Below are 27,694 nucleotides of genomic sequence, written 5' to 3'. Positions count from 1 at the left end.
TGCATGGTGGGGTCAGGGTCACTGCTCTGCATGCGCGTGGATTTCTGTGCTTCGAAGGGCAACTTAGATTGCGGTCTCTGTTTTGCACATTTCTGGGGCACAGCTGGTACCTCAGTGCCTGGCAGTAGCCCTCTCCAGGACGGTTCAGCATATTGAGCTTCAGATCAGGTTATTATGTGCCCTTCAACCTCCGCCTCCAGCGCCGCAGGTTCCTCACAGTTATTTTGGGGTTGTTTTTTTTTCCAACCACTGTTCTGTGCTGGTGCAGTACAAAGAAGACCCATGGAAGTCAGTTCAATGAGGTCTCGCAGTCGTCTATGCACGCCTCGGACTGATAGGGAAGTGCTCAGTCCCCAATACTGTGACTGGCTGGTGTTGTATGAGGAAGGCCCATGGAGGTCAGTTCACTGAGGCCCTCAGCCCTCCAGCCGCCTCGGGCCTATCAGGAAGCACCGAAGACACACGAACAGGCTCTCCCCCCTGCATCCAGCAAGAGGGTCTTTACTCACTGTGAGTACAGGGGGTGATTTCGTCCAAAGTCCAACAGGGGCAGTTGAGGGTTGCCGTTCCATCCCTAACTCGCCGAGCTGCCGCCACCAGGCTTGTCGGGCAGGTCTGCAGGCCACAGCCCTGGCACCGCGTCAGCCTCCGCATGCTCCATTCTCCCTCGGTCTGGGTCTCGGCAGGCTCGGAGGGCCCCCCCTACAGCGAGCTTGGGGAACCCGTCACGCCCTTCTTCAGCCAAATTCCATAGGTCCGGGTTCCGGGTGCATCCGGCCTACGTAACAAGCAGCAGATCTGCCACAGAGACCCTGCAGCAGCCCGGGGTCAGTGGGCTCCCCAAGGAAGTCGAACAGGCAACAATTTGGAAACACCGCCTAGCAGGTAGACAGAGTGCGACAATTTGTCCCTGGGGACGTCTTTCCGTCAATGCTATCTCCAGGCTTATGTCTCCAGCAATCATGCAAAAGCTGTGTCTCCGCACACACTTCTGTTGCCTGGAACAGACAGGCTTGAATCCCGCCTTGTTTTGCAAATGGCTTTTCGCTTTTCTCAGCCACGGTAGTGCAGGGAGATTTGCCGGTCCCTCCCCGCTGCACCAGGGGAAGCAGGAACTGTCTAGGGCTTGCTGGCCCGCTGGTGCCCCCAACTTTACAGTATGTTTGTAAATACAAATTGTGTTTATATTGTTTGCATCTTGCATAACGATTTTTTATTTCAACCTCTTTAAAAACAAACATTTGTGTTGGCCTAGTCTGCGTCAGGATGCATACAATAAAATGTTCATCTTTATGGAATGGCATACTTATCTGTTTACATTTATACAAATGACAATATTGGAGCTTTGAAGCTGACATATATATCTAAAATGACATTTTCCCTTGGTATATACGATTATTAAGAAACCAAAGCACTCCTTTTCTCACTCACCATAGTTTGTCTGTTTTCTGCTACAATACTTAACCCAATTGCAAATTCCTTTTGTTGTTCCACAGCAGAAGTTAAGGAAAACAGAATACACTATTAAAGAACACCGAACACCCAACCTTAACCAAAACGATAATTTTAGGGCAGCTCTGAAACCATCAAGCAGTGAGCATGGGGCCAAGATGTGCCAAATAGGAAAAAGTTTGATCATGTCAATCCAACTACGGATGCACTCCAGTGGCTCCCAGTAGATACAGGATCAAATACAAGACAGTCTGAATACACACATTGAGTAATGGAAAACGTGGCAGAATGGAAAAAAATCCACAGTACCTAAAAAAGCTATCTCCAGGGTTCTTTGCTCCTTTTTTATACATATGATCACACAATGTTCTCATGCAATTAGAACAAAGCAGACAATTCTTGAGTGTCTATGTCCATAACTGTGGAATGTGCTGGATCCCCTTATCCAAAGGAAACCAAAGTAGCTCTAATTCAGTAACTGTCTATTGATTGCCATACAGCAAAAGCAATACAATAGCAGTCGAATGTTATCACAAAATGACAAATAGCGGTAAACAAAATTCCAAAATAATTTCCATTGGTAGATCACTCTGTAAATGTGGAGGTTTTAATATATTGCTTACATCAAGCCTTATTTACCATTTGAATTGGAAACAAAGCAACATATTTGAATTAACTTGAATGTAATGGTTGAGCTTATGAGTACTGTTTTTTTATGTCTTTATTGGCTGTTCAAAAAAGGAACTTAAAACAAATATGGGAGGAAATAAACAGTGTATAGAATTGTTTACAAACACACATTTTATTATCAGTGGGAACTTCATGTGTGTACAGATTTGCTAGTTTTTTATCACGATGCGCAGTGCATAGCACTCATTTAATCAGTCATCGGCCATACTATTGCATAGAACTGTATTCGGATTGTCAGCATGAGTAACGATTAACACTGCTCTATCATTGGACAGTACCGCGCCCCTCCCATCTCTAACACATACTAAACTGTGGGAAAGTTAAAAGCGAACTACACACATAACTTAAAGAAATTCTTGCCTAGTGATGGGTGCCAAGTGAACTATATATATCTTCTAGGGTGTTCCCATAGGGGTATTAACAGAGCATATGGGTACTGTTTTTTCCTAAAAGTTTGAAAGTTATTCTGGCCTCCACAGGAAACAAGTGCCGAAAATGCTCCTTTGCACTAATCTACTTGGGATATGAACAGAGCACTAAACACAATCACATGGCTCTAAGTATGAATAACAGACACATTTCATTGGAAACATGTGCGAGTTCACCCTCAACACCCATGCAAAGAAAGCTAGATGTTTTACCACCGAACTTCGAGAGTCCGGGCGCTCTTGCCGCCGCCTCAAACAGAAATGGTGGAACACCAAATCCACAGAAGCCCACAGCAAGTTCAGAGCCGCCACCAAAGTCCACCACCAACTCATCAGAAAAACGAGGAAAAAAGCGATCAAAGACAGACTCTCCGCCCACGCACACGACAGCAAAGAACTCTTCAGCATCATCAAGGAGTTTGCCCAACCTACCAGCTCGTCCACCGACATCCCACCATATATTTCAATGTCCAAAAATGATATTTTGTTTGAACTAATTTCATATGTAAATTGCAGTTTGGTCTCATTGTTGTTTAAAATTTGGAAATATTCAGAAAAGTCCTCTTATGATCCATCCCAAATAATAAATAAATTGTCGAGGAATCACCACCAAGCAACAATTTTCTACACATGCTTGTCATTTTCACAATTCCAAGCTATTTTTTGTTCGTACCAGCCCATCACAAGATTTGCTAAATTCTGAGAAAATTGAATCCTATTTGATTTTCTATATTTGTATATAGCGAGACAACGTCCATTGATATCAATTTATATCTTTGGTGCCAAGGTATCCCTTCTAGTTTTTGTAATAGATCTGTTGTGTCTCGCAAATAAGATGTAAGTTGGGACCTATTTTCCATAGGAAATCCGCAACATTCTATTTGGAATAACGTTGGCGCCGATTGACGAATCTTCGCGACATTTTCCAAACTTTTGGCCAGCTCCGGTCCGCTCCTATCCGGAAAGTTTTGTGGTGATTCGTCTAACAGGGGCCGAGAAAATAGGGGGGTCCCAAAACGCGATTTCCCCATGCAATTTCCCATAGGACCTGTTGACGCAGCTACAGCCCGAACTGCTGAACGGAATTACACCAAATTTGGCAAGTTCAGACTCGTGCCTTTTGCTTAAATGGTGTAAATCCGTTGAGTAGTTGCTGAGAAAATCAAAAGTAAAATCATAGATATATCTATGGCCTCGGAGGCTCCGCGAACCCTCCCCGCACCCAGCGCGCACCCTGCCGTGCACGAGCTGTATTCTAATTGCCTGTCAACACTCCAGATCAGGAAGTGTTGGCAGCCATCTTGTGCCTCGGTAGAACCGAGGCACAAGAAACCTATAAAACAAATGCGAAAAACGCGACAAGGGGGCAGGGTAGAAACACCCTGACCCCCTAGGCCTGCTCAGGGGGTCCCACAAGGACCCCCAGGGCCAAAAAAAGCTTTTTTTTTTTTTAAACGGCGAGATTCGCGCACCCAGCACGAATTTCGGCCGTAAAAAAAAAAAAAAGAAGCGCGGAGCTCCCGCGCTTCTTTGGTAAATGGCCCCGGGGGGGCAAAATCCCAGGGGCAGAATTTTTAAAAGTGTGGTGGGTCCCAATCCCCCCCACACTGCACCGGGGACCGCCACCCCCCGGGGCTCAAAGATACTATATGGGGGGGCTCACGGCCCCCCGCAGCCCCGGGGACCGCCACCCCCCGGGGCCTATTGAAAATGGGTGGGGGGGCTCACAGCCCCCCCAGCCCCGGGAACCGCCACCCACCGGGGCTTGAAATTATTTGGGATGGGGGGCTCTCAGGCCCCCCCAGCCCCAGGGACCGCCACCCCCGGGGCAACTTGTCAGTGTGGGAGAGGGGCCACGCGGCCCCCCCTCCTGGAGCCTTGAATAGGCCCTGGGGACCGCCACCCACCAGGGCCGGATCCTGCAGTGTCCCGGGGTGCCCACCCCTGGGACACTGTAGTTTGCAATGACAGGGCGGGAGCCTCACGGCTCCCGCCCTGTCATTGCAAACTGCTTTGCTTCATTGAAGCGAGAGCAGGTATGGGGTCCCCGGGTCCTTAAAGTGGCCAGAGGAGGGGGGCTACACAGACCCCCTCCATAAAAAAAAGGGCCATGTCCCGTGGATTGGGGTCCCCGGGGCAAATTATGGCCTCGGGAGGGGGGCCACGTGGCCTCCTTCCTGATTTATTTTTTTTATAAACAAAAATTGGGGGCAGGCCCTGGGGGATGGGGTCCCCAGGACCAAAAAAAATGGAAAAAGAAGGGGGGCCACACAGCCCCCTTTCGAAAAAAAAAAAAGAAAGAAAAAAAAGACCGAAATCGGGCCGGAGGCCACGCCCCCTCCTTACACCACTCTGCAAACGCACCCCCTGGCGCGTTTGCAGAGGGGGAACTAATTCCCCTTGAATACTGGAGGTCCCAGAGGGGTCAACTAGCCCACCAGGAACCTCCAGTATGCGCTAGGGGGCTGCATTGCAGAGACGTGTAATGGGACCGACACCCCCCGGGGCTTGAAATTTTTTGGGATGGGGGGGGACCGCCACCCCCGGGGCAACTTGTCAGTGTGGGAGGGGGGCCACGCGGCCCCCCTCCTGGAGCCTTGAATAGGCCCTGCGGACCGCCACCCACCAGGGCCGGCTCCTGCAGTGTCCCGGGGTGCCCACCCCCGGGACACTGTAGTTTGCAATGACAGGGCGAGCCTCGCGGCTCCCGCCCTGTCATTGCAAACTGCTTTGCTTCATTGAAGCGAGAGCAGGGAAACCTGCTCTCGCTTCAATGAAGCAAAGCGGATTGCTTTTCCACATGGGGAGCAGCATGTTAGCTGCTCCCCATGTTTAAAAGCAATGCCGTCTCCCGCAGGACGCGGGGAGCCGGCTGGGACCGTGGGGGAATTGGGGACCCCCGGACGGCCCCCAACAGAGGCCAGGTCCCGGGGGATGGGTTCCCTGGGGCCATAAGTGGCCTGGGAGGGGGGCCACGTGGCCCCCCTCCCCAATAAAAAATAAAATAAAAAACAATGGCCGGCCCCGGGGGATGGGGTCCCCGGGTCCTTAAAGTGGCCAGAGGAGGGGGGCTACACAGCCCCCCTCCATAAAAAAAAGGGCCATGCCCCGGGGGATGGGGTCCCCGGGGCAAATTATGGCCTCTGGAGGGGGGCCACGTGGCCCCCTTCCCGATTTTTATTTTTTTTACATCCTTTGAATAGGAGGATCTGAACCACCTACATGAACTGCACCATCTAGACAGGGAATGTGAAAATATGTGCCGACCTCAGTCTGCAAGAGAGACTGGTGAGATGATGGGTCTAGACATCTACTGTAGCATTAATACCCCATTCAAGCCGAGATCCACCTTTGTCCCCATTACATCACTCAATAGATGTGTTTACGGACTTAGTGGTAAAGGATTCGAAATTATTATCAACTGAATCCAGTGAAGAATTTTTGCGAGGGAACAGCCGAAGTGATGGAAACTATGCAATGATTGTGCAAAAAATAAAAAAACGCAAAGACATAGTAGTGCATCTGTCCAATTAGGGGGGCAACGTAGTACTGTGGCCACTTGAAATGTACAATGAGGACGCTATGCTTCAGCTAAGGGACAATAAATACTATCAGAAGGTACCGAACAGTAATTTGGTGGATATTAAAAATAAATTACATAAAGATTAAGTCAGGTGGAGAGGGTTGGGTATGATATCACGAGAGGAATACCAGTTTCTCAAGGTTGATAATCCAGTGACGCCCATACTATACCTCATCCCAAAACTACACAGAAACGCAGAGGTGCCCCCTGGAAGACCTATAATCTCTGCCATAGGAAGTTTGTTTGAACCAACATCTAGATTCCTGGATTTCTTTTTACAAGAATATGGGAATTACCAGGCTATATCCAAGATACAAGGGACTTCCTTAGACGATATAGAACATTGAATGGAAGGACACATTCCTTTTAATCACACTGGATGTGTCATCCTTATATACAAGCATACATCACAAGGATAGATTAGGAGCAATGAGGCACTATTTAAAGAGGAGATCTATAAAACTATATCAGCACTCTGCTATGTTAGTAAAAATGGGCAAACTATGTCTTGAAAATAACTTATTTATATATGGCACTGATACATATAGACAGGTGAGCGGGACTGCCATGGGCACCTGCTTCACCCCCAGCTATGCGAATTTGTATATGGGCTGGTGGGCGGAGTAGGTGTTCAGGGTACAATATGCTGAGGAATGGAAGACCAATATAATCATATGGACCAGGTTCATAGATCTATTTCTAGTGTGAGATGGAACCAGGGAAACAGCAGAGCAGTTTGTACGGTGACTAAATAGTAACCCTCTGAACCTGGCATTCACTGCTACCATCAGTGAAACACAGGTTTGTTTTTAGATTTAGAGGGGGTTCACTTCACACACGTACTTACAGGAAGCCTACGGCCGGAAACTCCATTTTACATGCTAGGAGTTCACACCCACAGAAACCTAAAAATAGCATTCCGCATGCAGAACACCTCAGGATAAAAAGGAATTGCAGTGAAGCATCAACCCTGAAGAATGCAGAAAAAGACCTCACAACTAGATTCATGCAGAGAGGATACAACCCACAAGTACTCAACCAGGCACTGACTAAAGTGAATACAATTAATAAAACAACATTATTGCATCCCAGTGAAAAGGTCACAGAAGTGAAAAGAAATAAAAAGGAAACACATATGATTACCACCTACAATGCCTACCACAGCAGGGGGAGAGACTGTTTGAGTAGGCAGTGGCATTTAGTTAAGAGGGACCCCATACTGAGCGACCTGGTTTCTCATAAACCGCTAATTACTTTCAGAAGGGTGAGGTCCCTAGTCAATAGCAGCCCTGAAATAAGGGGTGCAGAAGGGTGGTTGAGGGCAAGCACAGGCTTTTATAAGTGTACACAATGCAAAATAGGGAGAAACATGAAACAGATTACATCTCCCCTGTTAAAAAGCCCATGGAATATACAAACGTACCTAAATAGCTCTTTTTGCCCCCAACATTCTACACCCTGATCAGAAGGGGTTCGTCAAGGGGCGGCAGCTATATGAATTAACCTTTGACTTAATAGGGGCTATTGACTTGGCAGTTTTGGAGTCTCTCCCCCTGGCGGTCCTTACCTTGGATGCCACCAAGGCCTTCGACAGAGTCAATTGGTTGTATCTGTCGGAGGCCCTGGCAAAGTTCAATGTGGGAGCAGGTTTTCGCCGGGCAATTGGTCTTTTATATCAGAATTCAAGTGCCTGTGTACTGGTCAATGGTAATTTATCTGACCCCTTTAACATCTCGAGGGGTACACGGCAGGGCTGCCCCCTCTCCCCGCTTCTTTTCGATCTATACGCTGAACCATTCGCCCAAAGTCTGAGGGATAATGTTAATATCAAGGCGTTCGCGTATAGGGGTTGGGAGAGAAAAGTGGCCCTGTACGCTGATGATATCCTCATCTTTACATCGGATGCCCATATGGCCCTCCCGGAAATATTCAAGCTAGCCTCGGAATTTGGGGAAGTGTCTGGGTATGAGATCAATGCCACAAAAACCGAGATGATGACCTGGGGTATGGACCAGAATTTCTGTATTGCTGGTATTCGGCCAGGAATGAGATATCTGGACCTTGTTATTGAAGAGCATATAGACCAGATTGTCAATACTAATTTCTCCAAGGTAGTTAAGGACTGCCGTAAGTTACTTCAGTCTTGGTTCCATCTTCCATTGTCACTATTGGGAAGGGCTAACTTGGTCAAGATGTCTGTTTTGCCAAAGATTTCTTTTCTATTCAACACTATTCCCCTGTATTTTGATCCAATTTCTATTAAAACATTTCAGGCCGAGATTAACACCTTTATCTGGAATAAACATCTTCCAAGAATTTTGTGGGAAAAGTTAAGGAGGCGTAGGGAAAAGGGGGGGGTTGGCTGCCCCGGACATCCAGGTGTATGCCTGGGCGTTCCAGTTATCTCATGCCAGGATGCTGTTAAAGAAACCATTGGAGTATGGGGTGGGAACTCTATACACCACTTTGCTTATTGGAGAGGGGGTTAGCCAGTCCGGATTCCTATTAAAATTTGGAGATCCCAAGTTCTTTAAAAAAATTAAACTAAAGATTCTACTGGGAATGGCAAGGACTTGGGCCCAGATATTAAAATCTATTAAAATAGGGTACTATGGCTGCAGGACTCCCTTATGGGATCTGCCCGATAATCCGCCCTGGTTGGGAGATTCACTTGCAGTACCTATTAGAGAGGCAGGGGTGGAGGTTTGGGGAGACCTATTTGTTGAGGGAGAATTGCTTTCCTGGGAGTGTTTGAGTAGGAAGATTGGCCCAGGCCTAGCTAGGTTAAAATATCTGCAGATGTCTCGCTGGTCTCGCTATTACACTGCACAGCCCTCCCGAAGAAGCAAGTTCCCATTAGGTGGCTATAGTACCATTATAACTTTGTTAATTGATAAACCCCCTGCTAAGAAGGAGATTTCGTCTTGGTATAACCTGATTTTGGAGGAGATGGATGGAGTATTCTTGCTACCAGATGAGCTTTGGGGGCCAGATATAATCAACACTAACTTGCAAGAGCTATGGAGTACATCATATAGAATGTTGTGGGATGTTGTGAAACCAGCGGGGTTGCGCAGGAACCACCTCTTTACTATCCACAGAGCCTACTACTCTCCCCTCCGACTTTCTAAATTTATTCAGGGGAATATGGTGGTGTGTGCTAGATGTGGGCTCTTGGCAGCCTCGGACATCCACATGTTTTATGAGTGCCCTCTCTTGTCTCAGTTCTGGGAAGCCATTTGCAAGACCCTGTCGTCTTCAGTAGACTTCAATATAATATTAGATCCCCAGTTGGTGATTTTCGGAATCTTAGAGGGGGTTTCTACATTGGCGAAGAAGTTAGTCTTTTATGCTATACTACTTGCTAGAAGGGAGATATGCAGAAAGTGGAAGTACTCTTCACCCCCTTCTATCAATGAATGGTTTGCTTCTGCCCTGCAGGTCTCCAAGCTGGACTTGGCCAGAGTAGGGAATCCCGATAAAAGATCTTTTTGGCGCCTCCTGAAATGGGATCATTGAAAGTCTGGTTTTTTTTTTTTCCCCCAGGTCCAATGATTAAGCCATCTATCCCATTCCTGGGAAAAAGCCGTGCTCTGATACTTCTTTCAGTATTCTGGCAGAACTCCTGAACCCCCCTTAAGGTTATGGTATGGTGATCGCAGGTATATCAAGCCCTATCGCTGTGGGACGAGGTCCTCGCTCCATGTCTGTCCCTTCCAGTTGGTATGTACTGAGGCAGCATATCGCTTGTTAGCCTATAGATTGCTCATATAAAACCTTGCTGGCATATGAGGACAAAAAAAAAAAAAAAACATTATTGCATCCCAGTGAAAAGGTCACAGAAGTGAAAAGAAATAAAAAGGAAACACATATGATTACCACCTACAATGCCTACCACAGCAGGGGGAGAGACTGTCTGAGAAGGCATTGGCATTTAGTTAAGAGGGACCCCATACTGAGCGACCTGGTTTCTCATAAACCGCTAATTACTTTCAGAAGGGAGAGGTCCCTAGTCAATAGCAGCCCTGAAATAAGGGGTGCAGAAGGGTGGTTGAGGGCAAGCACAGGCTTTTATAAGTGTACACAATGCAAAATAGGGAGAAACATGAAACAGATTACATCTCCCCTGTTAAAAAGCCCATGGAATATACAAACGTACCTAAATCGCAGAAGTGAATATGTTGTCTACATGTTGCAATGCACATGCCCCAAGATCTATGTGGGCAGTACAATTCACATGGTACATGTGCGAATGCTGCAACATATGAGATCAGTTAAAAATAATGACAAAAGCTACACGGTAGCAAGACACATGAATAAAGTACATGGGGTTAATGTGCAAGACCTTGTGTACTTTGCAATTGACCAGGTGACGAAAAGTAGATGAGATGTGAACTTGCTACAAAGGTTATGGCAGCTAGAAACTAAATACATCCTACTGTTTAATACCAAGATCCCTTTTGGTCTCAATTCAGACGAATACCTCTTTGTGCACTTAGAAATCTAGATATCCTTGGGATATGCTCCCCATTTTTTAGATTAGTTTTAACTTGATAAATGAACTTTGGGTTATGAGTAAGAAATGCTGATTAGGTGATATGTATACAATTGAAGTGTGGTGATGATAACTTCTTGAATCATATGAAGCCAATGAAGTGGCAAAGTATATCAAAAGTGAATTGTAACAACCCCTAATAAACAAAACATTTGGGTGAAATAAAGTAGCTCCATTTACAAAAGGAATTATGACCATCATGGCAGATCATTTTAGAATCTAATCATGTATTTAACTGTGATAATTGCACATGCATAATTTGTCCAAAAAGCCACTTAGCTGATATCAACTTCATGATGATTAGTTACAGTAAGAAATACATGCACTTGCACGTTGTATGTCATCTGGTTAAAAAGCAGTTTGCATCTAAACGTAGTCAAGAAATGTATTGAAAGAAGTAAATGCATTGAGATTGGGGGTTTTTACTAAATGAATGTAAATTATGCACTTGCACTTTATACTGTTGAATGATCCAAGTCCTCATTAGCTTTGATAGGAGCTGAAACTTAAAGACTACACAAGTTAATCATGTCTATAGAATTAAGATTTGGAATTTATTTGTGATGTAAACAAAATTAATCTTATTATGTAAAATAATTTCAACATCGGGATATTTGATGAAATGTAAAATCACATGAGATATCGAGTGAAGGTCTGTTTTCAGTGGCAATTGATATTGTAAACCATGTGACCGGAGGTTCTGAGGTTTTAAAAACAACAATTAGATAACGCTCTGTATGCAACCAAGGCAGCAGTGCCGAAACACGTTACAGCGGAATGAAATGAAGCACGAAAAGAAAATCACTAATGCGTCGTACCCTGGTGTTTTGATCCGATCTTTAACAAATGATTCAGAACTGGAATGAAAATAAATATATTATATATTCACAGAAAAAACCATAGGTTTCAGGCACGTTATAGTTAGGAATTAGCATTTAAAAAACCTCAGAAATTCACTGAAAAAACCATAGGTTTCAGGGGTGTTATAGTTAGCTGGACTTTTCACTTGTACAAAACCATTGAAATTCCCCCGTTATAGTTAGTTCAGCTAACTATAACTCGTGCGCCCGCAATGCACTGCTGATGACGTCACATATTACATCACTCATGACATGGTCAGTGACATCACTCATGACATCACTGATGACATCTCAAATGACATCACTGATGACATCATCCAGTGAATGTGTGTTTTTCTGAAAATTAAACATGTTTTATATATGTATATCTCAAGGTCGATGGAAGAATAAATGGGTATATAAGTGTCTAAATGGATGATTTGTTTTTGAAAAATTGATTGTGTAACTGACTGATTAAGTGTATCATAGCGAATACATGGCTTAGTGAGTAATGTTTAAATATGTAAATATCTGTATCAGTCTCTCACTTTGTGTATAAGTGGCTGCATGGGTTGGTGAGTAGCTACATGGGTGTCTATATAGGTTATTAGTTGGTTTTTTGAGTATCAGTCTGAGTGTCTGCATGGTTCGGTGGGGGGTATTACGTAGTGCATAGGTGCATGAATGAGTGACTCACTGTTTGTATGTGTTGAAGACAGCATGTGTGCAGGACTGTATGGGTGAATGAGTGTGTGTATGGGTGTGTTAGTGAGTGAATGACTGTCTCAATAGTGTCTTTATGAGTAACTACATATGTTTTAAACTAGTATATGTGACTATTGGTGTATATAAGTGAGTATATGTGAGAGTGAGAGATTGAAAGAGTTCCTGTATGAATAAGTATGTGTTTCTATAAGCGATTGTTTAAAAGACTAAGTATGTGTAAGTTTCCGTAGAAGTAAGTGTGGTGGTGTGTGTATAACTATATGCAAGTAAATGTATGTTTGATTCTTTATTAGCATGAGTGACTATGTGTGTGAGTAACTCTATGGATGAGTGGCATTGTGTAACAGGATGTATAGGTGTATGAGTACATATGATGAGTGAGTACATGTATCAGTGACTGTATAGGACTGTTGGTGAATGAGTGGATGTGTATGTGGATCTTAGAATTACTGAAGAGGTTGTTGTAACTGGTATTGGTATGTCCATTGTTTTGAAAATGTTAGTCTCTATTTTTGAATGTGTGTATCAAAGGTTATATTAGGGAGAGAGGAGGTCTGCCACTCTATCACAAGGATGATGTCATCAGTGATGTCATTTGAGATGTCATCAGTGATGTCATGAGTGATGTCACTGACCATGTCATGAGTGATGTAATATGTGACGTCATCAGCAGTGCATTGCAGGCGCGCGAGTTATAGTTAGCGGAACTAACTATAACGGGGGAATTTCAATGGTTTTGTACAAGTGAAAAGTCCAGCTAACTATAACAACCCTGAAACCTATGGTTTTTTCAGTGAATTTCTGAGGTTTTTTAAATGCTAATTCCTAACTATAACGTGCCTGAAACCTATGGTTTTTTCTCTGAATTTCAAAGGTTTTTTAAATGCTAATTTCTATCTATGCCTACAGAGATAGGACATGTGAAGAAAGAAGAAAAAATGCACAGAAAGAAAAAAAAGAAGTGCAGAAAGAAGCAAGAGAAGTCCTCAAAGACGAAGAAAAGTGCAGGAAGAAGGATAACGTGCAGAAAGAACAAAAAGAAGAGCAGAAAGAAGCCTTGTTGCAAAATCATCCTGTACCCTCAACTTTTTCAGACGGATATTGGTGGTAACTGAGTCTGACTAACCAGTCCTAGAGCCAGTGCTATGTTAAAAGACACTTAGAATACAGTGAAAACACCTACATACACTAGGGAACATTATGCGTTGGGGTCCCCCTGTGATTAGCATGACCTCCTCTGTAAGCCCCTAGTATATAATAGGGCAGGGGGATTAAAACTACCTCTTAAAACAGGCCACAGGGCGTTTTTGCACACGTTAACTCAGGCCCCGTCCCCTCCCTTCACCACTGTGTAAACACGCCCTGTGTCCGTTTTTAGTTGGGAGATTAAGTTCATTTAAATCCTGAGGGTCCCTAGGGTCCAACTAGCCCACTAGGTACCTCCAGTAAGTGCCACAGAGGTGCATTGCAGAGAGGTGTAAAAAGTGGAACGGCCTGGACCACCTCTCTGCAATGCAGCTACGTGGCGCTTACCGGAAGCACCAGGGGCCCTCAGTATTGAAGGGAAATTATATCCCCAATTTAAAACGTGCCATAGTGTGTGTTTGCACACTTCACCTCAGGCCCCGTCCCCTCCCTTCACCACTGTGTAAACGCACCCTGTGGCTGTTCTAAGTTGAGTGATTAAGTCCCATTGAATCCTAAGGGTCCCTAGGGTCAAACTAGACCACTAGGTACCTCCAGTAAGCGCCAGAGAGCTGCGTTGCAGAGAGGTGTTAAAAGGGGCTTGGCCTCAGAACACCTGTCTGCAGCGCAGCTCCCTGGCGCATACTGGAGATGCCTGTTGGGCTAGTTGGCCCTCAGGGACCCTCAGTATTGAAGAGGAATTAATTCCCCAACTTACAACTCGCCAGGGGGCGCGTTTGCAGAGTGCTGCAAGGAGGGGGCGTGGCCTCCGGCACGATGCCAGTCTTTTATTTATTTACATTTTTTAAGAAGGGGGGCTGTGTGGTTCCCCTTCTTATTCTAATTTATTGGCCCTGATGACCCCATCCCCCAGGGCCTGTCTCCTAATTATATTTTTTTGACCCCAATCCCCAGGGCCGGCCACTGTTTTTTATTATTTTTAAAAAATATATATTGATAGACACACCTAGGACATGCTGGACAAACCGTTCGTACCTATCACCATGACGATTTGCGTGATATTCAATAAAAGGCGACTATGCATACAATGAATCCACGTGGAATGTATTTACACCACTAGTGAAGCTCTGACATGTCTGATGCCCTACCGTGCCTAATCCCGGTAGACACCCTTGTCGTTTATTTATACAAACATGGGTAGCTATTGACGGGCACATTTAATACACATGCACACCAAGCCATTCAAAGGGGATTCGACAAAAATTCGACAAACTATGCAAGAAACCCCCCCACGGTTAATTAAAACACACATCCACTGCCGGATGTGTAATACTTTTTATTTTACTCTCTGGAAAGGGGACGAACATCACTTGAGAGTCACAGCTCGCTCCTGGCAGAGCCCAATGCTGTGTTACACCCACCATTGCCTGCTGAGTGCCACACACCTCTGTGTTGTATTCCACCAGCTAGTGCATATGCTATGACACTCTCTAGCCCATGTGCACTGTAACACCACCCCGTGAATATGTCATGCCACACTTGTCTTCGCACGGGTTATATTGCCCCATCTAACGTGCCTTCCTCGATGCCTATGTTATAACGCACAGTGCTATGCCATACATATTACCATCTGGGATCCATATCTTTGTCACAGTGCATATGCAACGTTACACTCCCCAGCACATATTTTATATTACAACTTTAGAGACTAGTTAGGTTACACAACACTGCCCTGTGCATATTACACTCCAAGGTGCATATCGCATAGCACGCGCTAGTGCCTGTGCTATCTCGCGCTCTCCAATGAATCTGTCATTGCGCACAATGTATTGCATATTATATTTCACGCCCGGTTCATCTTATATCACACTTTTTGGTGCATAGTTTATACCATACACTATATCTAGTTTTCATTTTCAATTGTGCTCTCAGGACTATGTTCTATATAACACTGTGTTCACCTACCCTTTTTACGGGCATTACATTTTGCGATAGGGGGTGGACGGTCAGGGGGTGTTTCTGCCAAGTGAGCCCGGAGTCACAGTCACAAACGTCCTCTTCTTCCTGAATAAAAGTGAGATTATGCTGCATACTTGTTCATATTTTAAGTAGTTCGCACAGACACACGTTTTAAAAACAATAAAGTTCCTAATACCCGCCTTCTCTGAACAGTTAGCTTGCTGCCCCATCCCCCTCCTCCCTATCCTCTGTTGTGTGAATCCATGGACTAGCCTCCTCCCTCCTGCCATGCATGGTCTGATGTGCTGCCACTGCCCTCAATTTAGTATGATGTACCAGTCCACTCCTCCTGCCCTCCATTGCCCAATTCTATGCCCCATCATTGATCTCCTGCTTATACTCTGTGCTTAGCTTGCTGCCCCTATTCTACTTCCCCCTGCCCTCCGATGTCTTTGTGCATGCCCCTGCTCCATCCTTTTTGCCCACCATGTTCCATGGAACTGCCACTCCTATCTACTCTGAGTGTTCTGTTGAGCTGCCACTCCCCTCCCACCTGCCTAGCATTGTCAGATGACTGTAACCTGTCCCTGCCACCTCCACCCTGCCTGTCCACATGCCATGCCCCTATCCTCTTCCTCCTGTCCTACATGGTCCATTGTACTGCCACACCCTTCTGCCCTCCCTGGTCTGTTGTGCTGCAACTGCTCCTCCTGCCTGCCCCATGCGGTCTGTTGTGAGGCCCCTTCCCCTGAACTTTCTTGTCTGTGCACCGGTCCTGACCCTCCCTTCTATCCTCCATCGTCCTTTGTGCATGCCCCTGCACCCTCCTTCTTGCCCATCATAGCCATTGTGCTGCCACTAACCCTCCCACTTGCCATGCATCATGGTCTTATGTGCTGCCATGGCCCCTCCCACCTTCCCTGTGTGGTCAGTTAGCTGCCCCTGACCCCCTCCCACCTTCCCTCCATGGTCTGTGTGTATTCCATCACAGTCTCACTGTTGCTCTTCATGGTGTGTCTTGCTTCTAGTGCCCATCCTGCCTGACCTCCATGGCTATCTTGCTGCTCCTGCCATGCCCCCTTGCCCCCAGCCCTCTGTTTACATGTGCAGACCCCTACTCCCTCCCACCTGGCTTGTCTGTTCCATTGTAATGTCCCTGATCCGTCCCTCCGTCCCTCCTGCCCTTTATGGTCTGTTATGCTGCAGCTTTCTCTCCTGTCTGTCCATTATGGTCAGCTAGCTACCATTGCCTCTTGCCCCTCTGTTCTCTGTTGTCCATGTGCATGGTCCTGTCCCCTCCCTCTTGCTTTCTATGGATTGTTGTGCTGCACTCCCGTCCCGCATGCCCTGTGTGGTGTATTGTGCTGCTGCAAACCCTGATGCCTGCCCTGCAGGGTCAGTTTGGTGCACCTCTCCATTTCCCTCCTGTCCTCTGTTATCCAAGTCCATGTCCCTACCCCATTTCCTTCCATGATCCAATGTACCATACTTGCGAACATTTTGAACTTGGTAAGAGAGAGATTTTTTTTAAAAACTGGGGTATTGATTTTCCCCTTTGAGTTACATTGAAAAAGAGGAGATTGTAGACAGGAGACAGATCAAATAAAGCCCATTTGAGTTTAAAAACATTGGACTTTTCCTGGCTGAATCGGGTCTGTTGGCATGTATGGTTGTACTACCATTACCTCTTCCTTCTGCCCATAATGGTCTATTACATTACCACAGCCTCTCTTGCAAGTCCTGTATTGTTGGTTTGTTGCCCCTGCCCCCCTGTCCACTGCCCTCCATAGTCTGTTGTGCTGCCACGGCCCTTCCTGCCTGCTCAGTGTGGTTAAATTGTTGCCTTTGCACCCTCCTACCTGCCTTCAATTTTCAGAGTCCGTGCCCCTGGCCTCTGCCTCTCAACGGTATCCTAATGAACAACTAGATTGCTAACATTCTATATTTATTACAAAAGTGTGGAACGCCTGACGTCATCTTGATGTAATCAAAACTGTAATACCTAGAGCATTTCCTTTAGAAATTACATATATGAAAGGGTCTTATTGGCATCAAAATTATGGTTAGTGCTCTAAAAGACTAAAATAAGGACATATTTTCTGAGTTTTCAAATAGCGACAAAGCACTTTCAAATTATTTGTTATCTTTATGTTTTTTTATCCAGTTGACCACTTGATTAAATGTTGCACTTAGGGGAGAGGATGTGGTGTTACTTCCAGAACTGCAGACTTTGCAACTGGGGAACCAGGTTGGAGTTTCTGCTTCAGCTCGACATTCTGTGATTCTGGTCAAATCACTTAGTCTCCCCATGTCTACAACCAAAATGAATTTGTTCTTGTGTGATGTAACCAATGCACTCCAATACCTGACAAGTCTGCACTATATAACACTGCAAAAACACAAAATAATAAGTGTTTTGCACACTTCTGTCATTGGGCTATATTTGGGCTACATCTGGGTGATTTTGGGCTACATTTGGGCTCTTTTGTCTCCGGTGGCCATCTTGGGAGATTTATTTGTTATGAAGTTTCCTAATTTCCTCATGTACTGCAGTCTCCTCAGTAGGAAATGCTTTCAGTTTTTTACTTTGATTCCATCATGAAGGTATTCAGATATGTCACACATTTGCCATAAATTCTGAAAGTTAGCACTCTAGTTGCTCATTAGATCACTGTAGTAAAACTACTGTTCACCATGGAAGTCTGCTCCTGGTATTAAAAGTGCATGTTTCAGTCTGCATGTCAGAATTTTTTTAATGAAATAGAAGAGGATTTGAGAAGTCACTCAAAATGTGCCCTCATTTTCTTTCTTCAGCATTAATCATAATTTCTATGGCAAAATGAACCCCCTCATTGTGTTCCTTTTTAAATTAAATGTTTTAAGTGTTACCAGTTTATTCCAATCAAGATGGCTTCAGGTGTGCCATACTTTTGTCATAATGAAGACAGTAAGCGCTCTAGTTGTTTTTAAGAACACTCTGGGACATTCTGTCATTGGGCTATACTTGGGCTACATCTGGGTGATATTTGGGCTACATTTGGGCTCTTTTGTCTCTGGTGGCCATCTTGGGAGACTTATTTGTTATGAAGTTTCCTAATTTCCTCATTTACTGCAGTCTCCTCAGTAGGAAATACTTTCAGTTTTTTACTTTGATTCCATCAAGAAGGCATTCAGATGTGTCACACATTTGCCATAAATTCAGAATGTTAGCACTCTTTTTGCTCATTAGATCACTGTAGTAAAGCTACTGCTCACCAGGGAAAACTGCTGCTGGTATTGAAAGTGCATGTTTCAGTCTGCATGTCAGAATTTTTTAATGAAATAGAAGAGGATTTGAGAAGTCACTCAAAATGTGCCCTAATTTTTCTTTCTGCAGCACTAATCATACTTTTTATGGAACAATGAACCCCCTCATTTTGTTCCTTTTTAAATTAAATGTTTTAAGAGTTACCACTTTCATCCAAGCAAGATGGCTTCAGTGTGCCATACGTTTTTCATAAGTCGGACTGTTAGCGCTCTAGTTGTTCTTTGGAACACTCTGGGAAGCTGCAGTAGAACACAAAGGAATCAACTGACAGTCTCTGCCCTTGTTGGATGTACATGTTTTACTGAGAATGTCAGACTTCATTCTCACATGACTGAGAAAGATAATGTGAATTTACAGAAAATAAGCTCTCAGTTTAGCTTATAGATCACCTTCCAAACTTCTGTGGGAAAGGCATGAGAAAATATTTTTCTCTCAATCATGATATCCCAGCAGAAGGCTTTTTCACATGGTGAAATCACCTTAGAACATACCACAATTCCTAAAATGAGTATGGTACCATCAACAAATGATTTATAATGTAATTTAAGTCTTAAGACCTTCTATTAACTGCAATGCTTTTTAATGAGGTGCTATCATGTATATTGGTCCCAAGATGGCTGCCAACACTTCTTGGATGAAGTGCTGACAGCCAATCAGATCTCAGGATGAGATGTGTGGTTAGGCTCCGCCCACATATATATATGATTTTACTTTTGATTTTCTCAGGAACTACTGAACAGATTGACTCCATATATGCAAAAGGCACATCCCTGAGCTGAGGACTACCTCTCTGCCAAATTTCAAGTAATTCTGTTCAGCCGTTCAGGCTGTACCTTGGACTAAAGGTCCCTATGGAAAATTGCATGGGGAATTTTTTCTCAGCCCCCGCTTGACGAATCCCGCCGAGACTTTCAGGGTAGGAGCGGAGCGAAGCTCCCCACCTATTTTGAAAATTTTGCGAGAATTCGTCAACCGGCGCCAAAGTTATTCCAAATAGAATGTTGCGGATTTCCTATGGAAACACGGTCCTAACTATAACTATCTACTGGCGACCGCCAGTAGATAATATATATATGTATATATACCTCGAGAACTGTTACAACAAAGAGCAGAGGTGGGCACTCCAGGCAAGTCAAGCAATCTCGTTATTTTCTCACAATACAATGTCCGTCCTGATGCGTTTCAGCTAATCCCAGCCTTTGTCAAAGTCACATATTGTTGGGAATCATTCTAATTTAAAGGCACAGTAAATCATAGACATAGAAAAAGACAACCTCCGTTACATTTTTTGACCTAATCCCTGGTCATACTGTGTTTTGAACTGGCCAAATATATTTTCATTTCACAATCACTTATTAATATATTTTTACTCTGTTTTTTTGGAGTGGTTTTTATAAAAATTATTTTATATACAAAATATGACAATTTGACATTTCAATTCCTTCTATATCTCCTACTTGGACCTAAGGAACGTGTGTGTATATGTGTGTGTGTGTGTATGTGTGTATATATATATATATATTTTGAAAATTTCACGAAGATTCGTCAATCGGCGCCAAAGTTATTCCAAATAGAATGTTGCGGATTTCCTATGGAAACACGGTCCTAACTATAACTATCTACTGGCGACCGCCAGTAGATAATATATATATATATATATATATATATATATATATATATATATATATATAATGAGAACCCCCGGTGTTAGGCATTTGAGAAAGGCGTACCCGACGAAACGTGTCATACCGTTGTTGAAATAAATCGTTTTGCCTGAGACCCTGCTGTGTCCCCTTGTCTGCTTCACGGAGGAAAAGTTCTTGTGGTATATTTGTGTATAGTATTAAAAAGTAAAGATTTCCCATTTGTATTGTTCAACGGCTCCTGTAGTGAAATCATATACAATATACAATGGACCAAAGAAAAGAATTGAATTATTGGGGACTGTAGCAACACGAAATCAAGATGTATTGTTATTTTATTAATACCTGTATCAAAATTGTTTACAATATTGTATCCATTAAAAACACTTTACACATCATAATAAACATTTACATAAAAGACAAACATTGATAATAGTATTTGTTCAAAATGATATTTGTGTATAGCCATTGACACGCAGGGGACCCGTCCTGAAAGAGTTCGGAGGTAACATTGGCAAAGGCAAGTGATGTAGTTCCAAGGTATTGGAAACCTCGGGACCGCCGTAACCGAAGAGGAGCAGGTTACTGCTGGCAAAACAGTCTGAGACTTCACAGAGAGACGTGGTCATTGTATCGGTGTCTCCTGGTATGTTCCAAACTCGACATTGTGGCAGGACTAAGGGGGCCAGGAAACAGATTCATTGTCACAAATACATGCCAGGGCAAAAATGAACTGCATATTACCACTTCTAGGAATAATTAGCCCATACTCACCATGAGGACACGAATCAACGGGGCTAAAAAGAGACACTTTCCCTGTTTGCAAGGAAGATGCATGATGGGAATTGCAGTCCGGGATGAGGTGCTGTAAATGCTCTTACTATGGACTTTGGTCAGCTGTGCTCCGACCAACAGAAGCGAGGAAACACATTTAAAATGTTGAAAAATTAGCCCGCTGTGTCCCCTTGTCTGCTTCACAGAGGAAGAGATCTTGTGGTGTGTGTACATACATATATGTCTTCATACTCAAGCATGCTGCTTCCACTGCGGACAAAAAGGTCAGCACTCCAGGGAAATGGTATTCAAATATTTATTTTATTTTCTTATCATGAAATGTGATTGTGACACATTTCAGCGTAAAAGCCTATCTCAAACAGGAAGTTACCCTCCATTTCTGGATACTTCTTTTAAATATTCAGCAGTAAATAGAAACAAAAGACATACAAATGGTCCAATATAAAATGTTTACAAAAAACATAACCCAAAAAGTCGAATTATGTCTATTTCACATATTCTAGTGTCTCAGACAGAGGATTCACATTGTGATCTGCTTATATACTATCTGATGCCATTGGCATTGCGCTAACTATTATTGCCGACAGGATTGGTTTCAAACTGTTGTCCAACTCCCACCTGGAGTGCCGATTTTTTTGTCCACAGAGGAAACTGCGTGCTTGATCATTATTATTTATGAGGTTCTCGGATGCTGTTGTGCACCAGATGTGTGAGGGCTAAAGCAGTATCTGAATTACCAGTAGTTACGAGCGAATATATAATTCAGTATATTTGTTTGTCTAAGTGTTCATACGCTGTGCTTCTGACTAGGGGTGGGCGGAATTTGCATAGTCGTGCTACGCAAAGCTCCATGAAACAGTAAAAAATCTACGCAAGCACGCAGAAATTCCACGAACACGCAGAATTGCTTGTTCGCGATGCTTTTTTCCTGTTCGCGAATGCTGTTTGCGTGCTCGGGGGGAAATATCTCACGAACACGCATTTTGAGAACGCGAACAAGCAAAAAATTCTGCAAAGCCACGGAACGCAGAATTTTGGACAATTCCGCGTTCTCCGCGGAACGCGAAATTACCCAAATTCCGCACATTCCGCGACCGTAACGGAATTTAGCGCCCAGGCCTACTTCAGACTTACAATATCATGTCTAGGAATAAATAGCTTATTTTTACCTGGGGTGAAGTGAAAGGGGGCTGTGCAGGGTGAAAGAGTTAGTGTGACGGCCATCTAAAAGGTTCTCCTTACATTTCCAGCAGCAGCCCTCTGCCACCTTGTCATCTGGGAGGGACTCCAGTTCACCACTGAACAAAAATAAAAAATATTGCAAGCAACCAAAATTAGCAAAAATAAAACAAATTGGCAACACAAAATAATGTGTGAAAAACGTTAATTTGGGGACAAAATGACAAAGGGAAGGCAGGACAGTAACAAAATGGACTGAGCGAGGAGAGCAATGTGGGGAGAAACAAAAGGAGAAGTGAGGCAGCAGAGTGGAGTAGAATGACAAAAATATTGGAAGTTGAAAAGGAAATCAAGTAAGGAAGAAAGGAAAGGTAGAGGAGAGAGTACAAGAGTGGTAGAGATGCAGAGAGATGGAGGGAGGGAGGGGGAAGAGATTAGGGAGAAGAAGTGATGGAAGGCAGTGGAGAGAAAGACAAATCTTTAAAGGTAGAAAGAAAGTGGAGGAGAGGGAGGCAGGAAAGTGGTGATAGAGGATGTGGTGTAATTGCCAGAGCTGCTGACTTTGGACCTTGAGAACCAGATTTGAGTCTTGGCGTCAGCTCAACATTCTGTGATTCTGGGCATAGCACTAACCCAGTGCCTTAAAAAACGAAGGTGTACATATAAATCACTTCAATACCTTTGGGTAGTGTGCGCAATATAAAACTACAAAAATTGAATGGCAAAGGAAATGATGGCGATGAGAGGAAAGTAGACGAGGGTGTCGAACATTTCCTGGTCTACGAGAAAAAGGAAGGATGGTTACTGCTCATATGCACTCTCCTAATTCTCTCCCTCAGTCTAGGGCCTTATTTTAGAGGTTGCTGGCATTCCAGGAGGTAATGCTATATGTAGACTACGATACACCAGTGGAATTCCTTCATGAAAGGGATGAAATGGTAAAGGAAATTCCACCTGTGGATTCTCCTTTGGTTTAAACACTGCCTCCTTGCACATGAGGACCTTCTGTTACTGTCTGCAGCGAAGCAATAAAGGGGACATATAAGAATATAACTATAAGTATAGTTCAAACAAATTCATGGGGCAGAGGGATGTGAAAAAATCTGACTGGAGAAAGCAAGACAGGAGAAAAAGGAAAGGTTTGCAAGACAGAGAAATGAAATAAAACTTAAAGGAGAGATACAAAATGACAGGAGGAATAAGGGCCTGAGAAATATACAAATAGCTAAAACAAAGAGCCCACAGGGGAGTCAGGAGTGGGAGAGAGGGGGGGTTTGTAGACAGAGAGGAAAAGGAAAAGAGAGAGGGGAAATGTGAGACTTAGTGAAGCACATAGGTAGAATGAGCGACACCAAGCAAAGGAAAAGAAGTAGAGTATGAGAGAAAAAGGAAGATCTAGGAGAGGGGCAAAATGTGATAGAGAGAACGAGAGAGGTGCACACAGCAAGTAAGAAAGGGGTATAGAGAGAATGAAAGGCATTTGAGTGAATTCCTGCAGCTCCTCCAGATTCAGATCAAGGGCCTTATGTAGGTAAATTACATTTACCGATTCTTAAATACCGAATTTTACCGATTCGGTATTTATGAATCGGTAAATGTAATGTAGGTAAAAAAATACCGATTCGGTAAGTGTCGGTATTTTAGAATCGGTATTTACCGATTCGGTAATGGTAACTTGTTTCCCATTGATTCCTATGGGCCAGGAGGCCCATAGGAATCAATGGGAAGCCAGTTACCATTACCGAATCGGTAAATACCGATTCGGTAATGGGGGGAGGCATCATCATGGGTGGCAGGGTGTCACATTGACACCCTGTTGCACCCCTGATTCGTCCATGTGTGCACATGTGGCGCACATACATGCCCTAGGGGCATGTATGTCTGCCACATTGCACACTTCACAGTGCACAAAAATGCATTTTTACACCTATTCGTCAATTACCACCAACTTTTAGTTGGTGGTAAATAACGAATCCCCACACCCACCACACACTCCCCCTACAGCTCATTTCTGTATTCGGTATTTACCGATTCGGTAATTTTACCGATTCGGTAAATTACCGAATACAGAAATGATCCCCCTACATAGCAAAAGCCTAAATACCGGTCGGTAACGGTATATTTACCGAAAATCGGCCGTTACCGACCGGTATTGGGCTACCTACATATGGCCCCAAGTCTCTACCAACAATACAAAAGACATCAAGTACGAAGTAGTGTGCAATCAGCAAAGACATCACTTGCAAAGAGGCTCCTGAGTGACAACCAAAAGAGAAAGACCCCTTGTTCCTTGAAGGTGAACAGAAGCCTCCAGACACAATGGATGCATATGGTTCACTGACTCATGGTCTGATATAATACAGGATATTCAGGTATCTTTGGGGGAAGTACAGACGAAGGGACAAATATGTGACTCACATTTTCAGGCACCCTAAGTAGAGAAATGTACAAGCCTGAAGATCAGTTGAGGAGACCTGTGGGTGAGTTCCAGTGGAATAACGGTATGTTTAGTGGTGCGTCTAGTTTTGGCCAATGCCTCCGGCCCCACAAGCTTAGAACTCTTATTTTATCAGAGATTTCACCCAAAATTACTCCCGATACTAAGCAAGGTTTCATGAAAAGTCATTATCAACCAATGTGAGCCTCTTCTTTCTTTCGGTGCCCGGTCTAATTGTGTTCCCAATCCGACCCTGGGGGGGCTCCATGAGTTGCAAATTATATCCAAGCTCTTTTGCCGCTACCACTGATGTCCTAGACCAGTTGTTAAGCAGCGTCTAGAGGTTGTTGTCGGGAGGCCGGAGCAGAAAGCAAGAAAAGCCCAAGAGAGCTTCCCTGACTCCCAAAGCTACTAACTCCCACTCCGTAGACGAAACCCAGACCAAACTGCTGGCTGGGAAAGCGGCTCGGCAGGCATCTCTGAATGGATTGTTGGTAACCTAATAGCTTGCAAAGATCGGGCAGTAGGGGTAGGGAGGCGGTTGGTGCAAGGGCACAAAGGTGAGGAGGGCGATAGAAGCCGGAGTGAGCGCAGTGGGCAGGTGTAAGCTTACAACTGATGGCGGCAAGGTTCGAGCCTGGCTGGAGGCACCACCAAACGCTCAAGGGCTCGAACGAGCGCAAGCAAGCAACACACGCTGCACGAGCACGGTACAGGAAGGGTAGTGTTTCTCAGTGAGCCTGAGACAGGATAAGAGTCAGTTACTCTATGAAGAAATATATACCAGTAATTTTCAGTAATGGCGCAATCCAACTTCTCACATTGCACAAATTTCGTGAAAATGTATAGTTTCCCTTTTGCACTTATAAACGTTTTTACTGCCCGAATACATTAATCCCAAATTAATAAAATATAGCAGCTTGTGGATATAGTTGGTCATTCATGTTTCTTTTTGACACGTGGAACTATGACAAATGCACAGTTTGTAATATGAAAAAAAAATAAGAGCACGCTTATTGTCACTTCTTCCGCTCATGGCTGATATTTTGTTAGAAATCTGGATATATTTTTATCATTGAGAGGTATATGCTTTGAGGAAAAAATGGCTGCCATTGTTGTCAGTTTGTCCTGATCATTAACTGTCTGACTCCATCTGCTGCTGGAATAAACGTTGTTTCTTTCCTTCTTTTGTAGGAAATCGATGGTAAGTCTCTGCTCCTCATGACGAGAAATGATGTCTTGACTGGACTTTCATTAAAATTGGGGCCGGCTCTCAAAATCTATGAATATCACGTGAAACCTTTGCAGACACAACATTTAAAGAACACTTCACCCTAATACGCAGACCCATAAAAGTCATAAAATGATACAGAAGTGATTTGGTTTCTTAACGATGGAACAGTAACGTTACACTAGAGCAAATATATGTATAGCGCATTGAAACCAAATTAGCATTTATATCCTATTGGATAGTTAGGCAATATACTTGCAATGATCTGTGGGACATTTTCACGCACTTTCTGGACATGAGGCGTTTCCTTTCTGGGCTTCCATCCAATCGTCAAGAAAATTGATGTCTAAGACGAAGAAGTACCGGATTGGAATGTCTTCAACAGAAATGGGATGATTTTAGACAGAGGCTTACGTGAAAGCCTGAAAAAGAAGTCCACTGACTAGACCTCTGACACTTTTTTCACCTTTTAAATTTTTTCCAGAAATGATAAGCACAGTAAGCTTCTGCTAATATTTCTACTGAACAAAGTAATATATTATTTAACATTTGTTTCTATGTAAGTCATTTTATATGATTAATGTAGATTTGAGCATATCGCAATATGTGATAAAGTTTGATACGTAGATATTTTTATTGAGTAGGAGACACTGCTCAAGACCAAATCCCGCTTGTCGTCATGGATGCTGCATTCAAGTTTTAACAGTAGACCTACCTAAAGATGGCTGCTTTTGTTTTTTAATTTAGTTTTTATTGTCTTGTTAATATTTATAGTTTTTCCTGTAAAAATGGTGAAAGTGCTTTGAATACTGATTTTTGGATCTGATTTTTTTATTGACGTCTTCTGGTGTTCTAAATACTTTTCGATGTTATGTTTGATTATGTAAAGTACTTGAATAAACTGCAGATTTGCCACATCCTGCAAGATGGCTGTCATTTATCCCACAGTTTATGTGCCTGGATCGCGCGTTTCACTGTCATGAATTTTATGTTGCAGCTGTGGCATTTGTTTTTTATAACCAACTTTATTGAAAGTTTTGCGTTAAACCACAGCATAACACAATACATTACTTGATCAGTATACAGGTACGGCATGGTAACAGGCTCGGACAACAATAGTGTGTAACAGTGCTTTGTCATATCGATATGCCATAGTAGTCCCACCATTTCCGTTCACACTTCTTTGGGCAACCGCGGGCCTCAAAAATCAGCTTCTCCTGGTGTGCACACCAGTTCACTCCTGTACCCCAACCTCTAACAGTCCACATCTTTTTTTGCTTACAGACTCTGGCCATATCCCGCTTAGCAACCAAACAAGCCATACCCAAAAAATACGGTACACCCTCGGACAGCAGAGTATTTGACCCACCTCATTCCAAAAGAGCCTCAATGCCGGGCACTCTCAAGCAACATAAAAAAAAGTCTGCCACGAGAAGTGTGCAGCATGTGCGGACCACCCACACATCCGAGCATAAATGCTGTAAGCATCTCAGTGTGAGGTATGTAGCGTGTAAGTAATTGAACTGCACCATTCGCAGCTCCCAAAAAATCGTCAGCTCCCTAGGTGCCATGCAAGCCTTCCTCCAGTCGTCCTCATCCAGGCCTCCCACCCAAGACGCCCACCTCTACCTGGCCTTCTCAAGATCGTCCGGAGGATGAGTTACTAGGAACCAATATATCACAGAAGTAGCCCCTTTGCCTAACCATCCCAAGAAGATTTTTGC

General features: G+C 43.9%; 1 protein-coding gene across 1 annotated transcript in view; it reads left to right on the top strand.

Moving 5' to 3' along the window:
- The window catches only part of LOC146834534 (sterile alpha motif domain-containing protein 13-like), a 311,725-nt gene extending 284,840 nt beyond the window's left edge, over window positions 1-26,885 (top strand). The window contains exon 4 of the mRNA XM_085601929.1: window positions 25,934-26,885. Within this exon, the coding sequence (XP_085458055.1) occupies window positions 25,934-26,077 (144 nt within the window). The 3' untranslated portion in view covers window positions 26,078-26,885. The remainder of the gene's footprint in view (window positions 1-25,933) is intronic.
- Window positions 26,886-27,694: the final 809 nt, after the last annotated feature.

Source organism: Triturus cristatus, chromosome 4_2 (genome assembly GCF_964204655.1).
Source record: "Triturus cristatus chromosome 4_2, aTriCri1.1, whole genome shotgun sequence".
In the NCBI taxonomy this organism is placed as follows: domain Eukaryota; kingdom Metazoa; phylum Chordata; class Amphibia; order Caudata; family Salamandridae; genus Triturus; species Triturus cristatus.
This window is presented reverse-complemented; position numbering and strand designations above follow the sequence as displayed.